This window comes from Sceloporus occidentalis, unplaced genomic scaffold, assembly GCF_023333645.1.
Source record: "Sceloporus occidentalis isolate IW3139 unplaced genomic scaffold, rSceOcc1.0.p SCAF_2, whole genome shotgun sequence".
NCBI classification, from domain to species: domain Eukaryota; kingdom Metazoa; phylum Chordata; class Lepidosauria; order Squamata; family Phrynosomatidae; genus Sceloporus; species Sceloporus occidentalis.
The window spans coordinates 95,582,071-95,592,241 of NW_028316982.1; the positions used below are offsets into that span (position 1 = coordinate 95,582,071).

Here is a 10,171-nt window from a genome sequence, read left to right on the forward strand (position 1 = left end):
CAATTCCTGCTCTCCATGAAACCCAGTGGGTGACCTTGGGCAAGTCACACACTCTCAACCTCAGGGGAAGGCAAGGGCAAACCTCCTCCGAAGAAATCTTGCCAAGAAAACTCTATGATAGGTTTGCCTTAGGGTTGCCTCATGAAGGCACACAACACACACAGACACAGACACAGGGGAGAGGAAGGAAGCAGTGGTTCTAGGTGAATGAATGGTGCTTTTAGATATTCTTCCCCCTCTCTTTCCAAATTCCTCAGAACAGCTCAGCCCCTCTCTAATCCAAAATGAACAAAGGCCAGTCTGGCGCAGGCCATCCAAGAGCGATTAGGAGCTTCTGCTCCCACTGATCCGCCTCCTTTGATGTGGAAATCCGATGTGGATCTGGTACAGGCCAAAGAGAGGAAGGGCCTCATTTGGGGCCCCTGACCTAAAACATATCTTTACACAAAACAGGGGGAGGCTGATGCAAACTTCAGTGATGCTTTGTTGTGTGCCTTCCTGTCCTTTCTCAGCCTAAGGTGGAAAACCTATCCCTTGGTTTTCTGGGGCTGAGAGTGTGTGTCTTTGCCAAGTTCACCCAGTGGGAATCACACCTTCGTCTCCAGAGCCAAAACCCAAGGCTCAAACCACTAGCCTATACTGGCTGCAGTTTTGCAAACAGTGCAGATCAGAGAGGTCCTATCCAATCTGCACTGCAGAAATAATGCAGTTTGATATCGCATTAGCTGCCATGGCTCCATGCTAAGAGATATGAGGATGTGTAGCTTTTATGAGATATTTGGCTTTCTCTGTCAGAGGACTCAGGTGCCACAACAAACTACAAATTCCAGTGCTCCAAAGGATGGAGCTGTGGCAACTAAAGGAGTGTCAAGATGCATTAATTCAGCAGTGCGGATTAAATCTAAAATGCATGCCACCCCTGGAATAAATCATATAATTGACAGGCTCAGCGACACAAGCCTGTCCTTATTTGTTATTATTTTAATTAAATACACACACACACACACACAGTATTTATATATATGTGTGTGTGTGTATAATACACACACATGTACACTCTAAAAGCAGCAGTGGAAATTTGGGCGACCCTCCAGATCTTGTTGGATGTCAGCTTCCATCATTCCTGACCATTGACCATGCTGACTCAGGCTGCTGGGATTGACAGTTACAGTCCAGCAACCGCTGAAAGGCAGAGCCCTTGCTTTATACTAGTGTCCAAGCCATGTTCCCCAGCCAAAAAATATTGCCATAACCCATCATTTTACGGTCCCTGTTGTCTGATGACAAGCACCCTTGAACCCATCTCCCCCTTGGACTCAATTTTCTACTGAAAAAAATAGATTAGGACTGCAAGCAGGGTGACCAAATGTCCTAACTGCAAAGGAGGACAAGGCGCAGCAAAAAGTAGGACATTCAGCAAAATGAACACTAATATAAATGTAAACCCATGCTTCTTAGTCCTCTTCCAAATGGAGGACATTTTTGGAATTCCTCCTGGACAGAAGGTTGGCATGGAAGCCATTGCCTGAAAAAGAAGGACAGCTGGTCCCCCCCCCCCCGACTACAATAGAGGGGAGGACTCATACAACCAGAGCCAATTTTGGCCACGGCTCCTTCCTCCAGGAAATTGGGATTTGTAGTTTTGTGCACTCTTGGCCAGAGAAGGCAAAAGACCTTGCCAAAATTACCAGTCCCAGGGTTTGGGAAAATGGAGCTTGCGGCGCTTAAAGTGATGTCAAAACTGCATGATTTCTCCAGTGCAGATGCCCCCTTTCACCTTACCATTCTGAACAGGACTGAGAAGCATGAATTTACATTTCTATGAGTGTTTTTAGCTTTTCTTTGATCAGGTCCCTACATTTTTTTCTGGAAGGTCCTCCATTTGGTAAGTCACACTCTCTCAGCCTGGTCACCCTGCTTCAAAGTCGCAGGGTGACCTGGTATCCTCACCGCAGAGGAGGACGAGGCACTGCCAAATGGAGCACCACCAAATGGAGGACTGACCTACCTTCCAGAAAAAAAATGTAGGCACCTGACCAAAGAAAAGCGTTAAAAAGAGACACTCATAAAAATGTAAACCCATCCTTCTTACCCATGCTCAGAATGGAGGACGTTTTGACATTCCTCCCGGACACAAGGCTGAAAGGGAGAACATGTCCTGGATAAAGGAGGACGTGTCTGGTCTCCCTAGGTTTTTTTTTTGTGTGTGTGTGGGGGTAAAATTTATCAGAGGAGGTTTGCCCTGGCCTTCCACTGGGGCTGAGAGAGTGTGACTTGCCCTATGGGTTGCATGCAACCTAACCGCAAAAGAGGAGGACGAGGCATCGCAAAATGGAGGACCTTCCAGACAAATATAGGGGCATGACCACATAAAAACTGAAAACACTCATGGAAATATTAAATCCATGCTTCCGAGTCAGGCTCCAAATGGAGGACATTGGAGACAAATAGAGGACATGGCCCACTACAAAGCTAAAGACATTCATAGAAATATTACATCCATGCTGCTTAGGCTCCAAATGGAGGACATTGGAGACAAATAGAGGACATGGCACAATTACAAAGCTCCAAACCCTCTTGGAATTATTAAACTAATGCTTCTTAATCCTGATAAGAAAGTGGAGGACCTTTTTTGACATTCCTCCCGGACAGGAGGTTGAGATGGAGGACCACGTCCTGGAAAAGGAGGACCTAGCTATCCTTCGCCGTAAAGGAGGAGGACAAGGCACCGCGAAACGTAGGACCTTCGAGACCAAATGTAATAAGGACCTGCCCCAATATACAAAGCTCCAAAAAATCACTCCTAAAAGAAATATAAAGCCGATGCTTCTTAGTCCTGGCTCAAAATGGGAGTCCGTTTTGGACACATTCCTCCTGGACAGGGGGCTGGAATGGAGGACCAGGTCTTGAAGAAGGAGGACCTGAGGAGAAGGAGGGGATCGGGGAAGTTTCAATCATAAGAAACTTCATTCATTCATTCATTCATTCATTCAAGTCAAACCAAACTCATCCATCCATTCATTCATCCCTGAAAGCTCCAATCAAGGAGGGCTTTTCTAGAGGTGCCTCTCCTTCTTCTTCCCCCAAATAAATCAACCCTGGCAATAAATCAAATCAAATGAGAAAGAAATAAAGAAGTGAAGCCCCTCCCTTTGTAACCCCACCCTCCCCATGGGGCGGGGAAAAGAGGGAAGAGGAGGGGGGGTCCCAAGGGGGTCTATAAAGGCAGGCCCCCAGAGAAACTCGGGGCTTCAGGGCTCAGAGTGGCTTTGGCGTCCGCCAGTGTCAGGATTCGAACTCGCCTCCGCAGAGATGGTGATGCTGCTGCTGCGGGCAATGGCCGCCTTGGGCTGCCTAGTGGCCTGGGTGGGGGCCTCCTTGCTGCACCTCAACGCCCTCCAGTCCAACGCCATCAAGGGCTCTCCCCCGGCCAGCCCCCCTCCGCCTCTCCCCCAGGTAGGTGTCCTCCTTTTCCCGGACGCCTCTTCCATGCTAACCTCCTACCCAAGAGGAACGCCTTCCCTTTGGAGAGTGTTTTCAGCTTCCTCCCCCACTGGAAGGTCCTACATTTTGGGGTGCCTGGTCCTCCTTTGCGGTGAGGACTTGTGGCAGGGTCCTCCTTTTCCCGGGCGCGCCCTCCGTCCTAACTACCTGCCCAGGAGGAGTTCCAAAAGCGTCCTCCATTCTGAGCAGGGCTAAGGAGCATGGATCTGATATTCCTATTGAGTGTTTTTGACTCAGTTTTGTGTTTGGGCATGTCCTCCATTTTTCCTGAATGGTCTCCTTTTTGAGCACGAATTTAAGCCGGAATTTAATATTTCTCTGTGTTTAGCTTTTCTTGGGTCATGTCCTCCATTTTCTTCAGTGTCCTCCATTCTGACCAAGGAACATGAAGTTAATATTCAGATTTTATTTGGTCACGGCCTTCATTTTCCTTCAATGTCCTCCATTCTAAGCAGGACTGAGGAACAGGAATGTATGTTTCTATGTTTTCAGCTGCTAGCTGGTCATGTCCTCCATTTTCCCTTTAGTGTCCTCCACTCTGACCAAGGAACATGAAGTTAATATTTCTATGTGTTCTCAACTTTTATTTGGTCATGTCCTCCATTTTTCTCCATTGTCCTCCATTCTGAGCAGGACCGAGGAACAGGAATGCATATTTCTGTGAGTGTTGTCAGCTTTTAGTTGTCCATGATCTCCATTTTCCTACAATGTCCTCCATTCTGAGCAAGACTAAGGAACAGGAATGTATGTTTCTATGTGTGTTTTCAGCTTTTATTTGGTCATGTCCTCCATTTTTCTCCATTGTCCTCCATCCTGAGCAGGACTGAGGAACAGGAATGTATATTTCGATGAGTTTTCACCATTTAGTTGGTTCTGTCCTCCATTTTTCTTCAATGCCCTCCATTTTGAACAGGACTAAGAGAGATGAATTGAATATTTCTGTGAATATTGCCAGCTTTTATTTGGTCATGCCCTCCATTTTCCTTCAATGTCCTCAATTCCAAGCAGGATGCAGAAGCATGAATTTAATATTTCTGTGCATGTTTTCAGCTTTTATTAGGTCATGTCTTCCATTTTTCTTCAGTGCCCTCCATTTGGTGCATGACAAGCAGCATGAATTTACTATTTCTATGAGTGTTTTTAGCTTTTTGGGGGAGAGGGGGTCATGTCCTCCATTTTCTTTCAGTCTCCTCCATTTGGAGCAGGACCAAGAAGCTTGAATTTAATTTTCCTATGAGTGTTATTAGCTTTATATTTGGTCATGTCCTTCCCTTTTCCCTGAAGGTCCTCCATTTGGTGGTGCCTGGTCCTCCTTTGTGGGTATGACCCACCTGGCCCTTCTGGGTGGCTGGGCATCTCCCTCACCAACTCCTCACCCATCTCTCTTTCTCTCTGTGTCTCCTCTCTTTCTGCAGCCTTTTGGGTGTTCGGAGGACGAAGACTGTGAGGCGGAGCAGTTCTGCCCCAACTCAGTCCGAGGAGGCGTCCATGGGGCCCCTGGATGCCTGGCCTGTCGACGTCGTCGCAAGCGGTGCCACCGTGACGCCATGTGCTGCCCGGGCAACTTCTGCCACAATGGTGAGTGGCCCTCAATAGGAATTTCAGCTTGGGGTTTCCAGGCTGTCTGCACTACAGACTTAATGCAATTCCATATCACTTTAACCGCCACGGCCAGCTTGGTGTACTGGTTTGGGAGTTGGTTCCAGGGTGATCAGACACTCTCCTTTTCCAGGGCATGTACTATATTGAAACCTTCTGTCCAGCAGGAATGTCAAAAGGTCCTCCACCATGAGAATAACCTTGGTCCTAAACAGACTGCACAAAAAATCCAGTCTGAGACGGCTTCAACTACCATAGATTAGTGCTAGGGAATCCAGGGAATTGTAGTTTATTGTGGCACCAGAGCTCTCTGATAGAGAAGACTAAATGTCTCTCATAAAACTACAGTCCCCAGAATTCCCTAGCATTGAGCCAGGGCAGTTACAGCGGTCTCAAACTGGATGATTTCTGCAGTGTGTTTCGGACCTAAGAAGCATTAATTTATAATTCAGTGAGTGTTTTGAGCTTTGTATTTGGTTAGGTCCTACATCTTGTAGTCCCTTGTCCTCCTTTGTGATTCGGATTAGTTGGACTACAACTCTAGAGACCAAGGGTTTGACCGTTCTGACCTTGTCACACTCTCTCAGCCTCAGGGGATGACAAGGGCAACCCCCCCCCCAATAGGTTTGCCTTGTTGTTCTTCTATGCCTTCAAGTCATTTTTGACCTATTGGTCCCCATAAGTTGGAAACAACTTGAAGATATCCAACTGCAACTCAATGCTATGGGATTCTGGGGTGTGTAGTTTAGAGAGCTATACATCCTTCTCTCAAGAGAGCTCTGGTGCCAAAGCAAGCTACAAATCCCAAGACACCATAGGATGGAGCCATGGCAGCTAAAGCAATACCAAACTGCATTATTCCTGCAGCGTGCCAGCAGCCTGAGTGTCTAACAACAGACTCCAAACCTGCCTGAGGCAGTTGTAGATTTGATGTTGAGGATTTTTGTCTACCAGCTGCTTCTTTTCGAAGGCTTGCTTGGTGTGTGTAGTACACAAAGTTCCCACCACTGCCATTGTTTTTGTGGGAGAAAGGCTCTGTTCTCGCTTCTGCTGTTATGGGAATGGGGTTTGCATGGAGGTGATTAGGTTTAATCCTAAACTTCACTGAACACCTTGGGAGACTTCTGTTTGAAAATGAATAGGCACTTTCAAAGTCCTGTTTTTGTCAAGGGGGGCCATGGCAAAATTCAGTAGCGAGGCAAAGGCTTTGCGTCTCCCTCTAGGAAGTAGCTCTTTCATTTGTTTGCTTATTTCATTTTTATGCCGCTTTTCTCCCAGAAAGGGACCCAAGGCAGCTCACAAGATAAAAACATTTTTAAAACTTTGCAATAAAAAATTAAAAACAATTAAAAATCATCTTGATTAAACAGTATAGAATTAACATAAAAACGTATGGATGTTAAAAGTGTAACTAAAACACATGTCCCATATAAAAGCCACCCTCTTCTGATTCCAGAGCCAAGGCTATGCCAGGTTGACTCCAACTAGGAGTGAAAGCATGCAGTACCCCGATGCTGCTGGATTGCAACTCCCATTGTTCTTATTGCCTATGTTAGCCAATGCTGCTGGGAGATGCAGTTCAACCATATTAAGGGAGGGCTGATTCTCACTCTTGCCTTAGTTTGACTACTGCATCTTTCAAGCACTACTGCATCTTACAAGTTGACTCTGACCTACAGTAATTCTCTCAGGATTTTCTGGACAAGGTTTCTCCAGAGGTTTGCCATGGCCTTCCTCTAAGGCTGAGAGAGTGTGACTTAGCCAGAGTCACCCAGTGGGTTTTAGTGACTTAAGCAGGGATTTGAACTTTGGTCTTCCAGTTTCCCAGTCCAACCCGTAAACCACTACACCATGTTGGCTCTTGTTAAGTACAGTTATTGTTGTGTGACTTCAATTAATTTCTGATTTATACTAACACTCAAGCAAATTTATCATGGGGTTTTCTTGGTAAGAGTTGTCCAGAGGGGGTTTGCCTTTGCCTTTCTCTGAGGCTGAGAGAGTGTGACTTGCCCAAGATCACCCAGCAGGTTTTCATGGCAGAGCAGGGTCTGCAATCCAGGCCTCCAGAGCCATAGTTCAATACTCAAATCATTACACCATGCTGGCTTTCTTCAAGTATAGTATTGCCAGCTAAATGGCAATGGCTTTTCAGGATCAGGATCTTAAATAGAAGTCTTGCTCTGATCTTTTTATCTGGAGAAATATCTTAAAGGTACCAGATCCCATCTGATCTTGGAAGCTAAACAGGGTCAGCTCTGGTTAATACTTTGATGGGAGGCCACCAAAGGACGCCAGGTGCTGTAGGCTCTATTTCAGAGGAAGGAACTGCATATATGTAAAAGCATATATACATACACTCTCTCATACACACAAAGAAGGAGGACTTGAACCAGGGACCTTCTTCCTGAAAGGCATATATGCTCTTCTTAACCAGCTCTTGCTCTTTCCAGAAGTTGGGCCTGTGATTGAACAGTGTCTCAAGTTTATCTTTGGAAAGATGAATGTCTGCATCCATCTGAATTTTGAGTCTTACTTCAGAATACCATTAGCATTCTATATGTGTTCATGGAGGGTTTTTCCTTTAACAGGCTTTTGTTTACCATTGGAACATGATCACTTATACCCTGGGGAGATGGAGGAGACCATCGTAGAGAACTTTGACCACGGTACTTCAGACTCCCACCTCAAAAAGACCACCTCTTCATCCTGGTTGCACCATCTGAAAGGTAAGACTATTGACACTGTGTGACTATTTTAACAAGGGGCACAGGAAAGAAAGATAGATGTGTTCCCATATTGAAAATCCTCAGACTTTTCTGAAACAAAACATTTCAAGAGAAATAGGAGGTGCTAATGAACTATTACTGATGGCATTGGAGTTGGTAGCCTAAAACTATGTTGATCAGTGAAACCATAATGGCTTCTAGAGAATGGCATGAAGTTTGAGTACTACAGCAGCATGTTTAAAAACTGACAGGTTTGTGCCAGTTCTCATAAGCCTGCTTAACCATACAATGGTTCCGTAAACTAATGTTTTATGAAATTCAGATTGTTTGCTAGTCCCAGTATTGGTATTCCTATCATTACCTAAGTTCCTGCATTTTTAGTGCTTGGGATTCCATCATTTTATGTCTGTGACCTTTCCTTGTAATGGCTGCATGGTGGTACACCTGCAATTAAGCAGTAACATCTGATACGATGGTGTTTAGGGAAAGACATGATACAACAACTGGAGAACATCCTTTGCAAAAGTGAAGCTTGTTTGACTTAATGTCTTGAAAACGTTCTCATTGGCCTGTTACAGACAGGCCAAAATAAAGCTGCTTCGAGTCACTTTGGAGGTATGCTATTTCAATGATGCATGCGTCCTAAGAGTCCAAAAGCCGCACCAAAGGCACACTCCAGTTCTAAGGACTGGAGCGCAGCTTTGGTGCGGCTTTTGGACTCTTAGGACACATGCATCATTGAAATACCATTCCTCCAAAGTGACTCGAAGCAGCTTTATTTTGGCCTGACTGTAACAGGCCATTATAAGGGAAACCTGCCATTATATTACAGACTTTCTCATTATATAAGAAACTTCCTACAATTGCTTAATTGCTAAGGAACCAAACATAGTTTATATACAAATGCAATGTCTCATAAATAATAATAATTATTATTATTATTATTATTATTATTATTATTATTATTTCTTACCTGCCTCTCCTAATTGACTGTGCATCAGTTACAACACAGCTTGTTAAAATGTACATCAATTTAAAAGAACGAACAAGACATATACATTTAAAGTTCATCATTTCAAATTTATAGTTTTAAAAATCAACTGGATAGGCCTGCCCAAAGAGATTAGTCTTGAAAGGGTTGTGAATTGCACCCATGGTTTTAGGAGAGGTGCCATCAAGGACTTCTGGGCTTTGCTGTCCTTCTGCATGAATTGGACAAGCACTCTATTAACACCCCCTGTAGCTTAATGCAGTTGGTTAGTTGTGATGAAGAAACTGTTTTTCTGGGAAGCACTTTGAAAAACATTGCTTCATTCTAGCAGTAGAGATTAATGCAGCCCTCCAAACTCCCAATGTTCTTAATTGCTTATACTTGCTGGAAGGTACAGTTCGGTATAATCTGGAGGCTATACAATTGTCACCCTTGGCTTGCTTTTATGTTTTGGTATTGTTGCTTAAGAAAGATGAAACAGGAGGAGAATAAGTATGCAATTACATGTCTTTTTTCCTCAGGCCAAGAAGGTGCTGTGTGTCTCCGTTCCTCAGACTGTGCTGAAGGGCTGTGCTGTGCCCGGCACTTTTGGTCCAAGATCTGCAAACCTGTCCTTAAGGAAGGCCAGGTTTGCACAAAACACCGCAAGAAAGGAGCCCACGGTTTGGAGATCTTTCAGCGATGCCACTGTGGGGATGGATTGACTTGTCGTCTGCAGAAAGACCATACCATCAGCAACTCTTCCAGGCTACATACTTGCCAGAGACATTAGCAGCTGCTACTTCCCCTCCTCCCCAAGCCTGACGAACTTGAGAGACTTTTAGTAAGGGCTGGGACACTTTTCTATGGACAGTTACCTTTCAAGGACTGACAAGTTTCAGAGTTTACACTAAAAGTTCTCCAGCAATTTTACCTCTTCAAACCTGGAGCATGAGGCATGTTTCTTTAGGGAACTATTCTTCAAGTGACTAATTGCAGTAAATTACTGTGTCTGTAAATTCTTGGGTGTGGCACTTGTACATGACATGAGATTTTAATTTTTCCTGAAGTGCTGCATGGTCTCTTTGTCTATAGTGACATGTGTTGTACACACTGGTTTTTATTATATCTTTTCACAAGTAAAATAAAATAAAATGCCTTTTAAATATGTCTTGACACCTGGTGATGCCTTTGTTAGCTGGGAATGACTTGCAACTTCTACACATTACTGTTCTACAGCAGTACCTGATCATTTGAGCATAAAAGGATTATTGACTTTAGGATTATATTTATGGGCTAGAAAATTTCTAACTAAACATAGTTTAGTTTGCATCTGTGGAAGTAGACTATATGAAAGCTCATGCTGCCAATT

The 10,171-nt window shown here is 44.5% G+C and overlaps 1 protein-coding gene across 1 annotated transcript; it reads left to right on the forward strand.

Annotated features, from left to right (window-relative positions):
* Nucleotides 1-3,250: 3,250 nt before the first annotated feature.
* Nucleotides 3,251-9,969, forward strand: DKK1 (dickkopf Wnt signaling pathway inhibitor 1). The gene is made up of 4 exons (XM_089507865.1): nt 3,251-3,456; nt 4,920-5,082; nt 7,692-7,829; nt 9,342-9,969. The coding sequence occupies exons 1-4, from the start codon at nt 3,313-3,315 to the stop codon at nt 9,590-9,592; spliced, it is 696 nt and encodes a 231-aa protein (XP_089363991.1). The 5' UTR covers nt 3,251-3,312; the 3' UTR covers nt 9,593-9,969.
* The last annotated feature ends 202 nt before the right edge of the window (nt 9,970-10,171 follow it).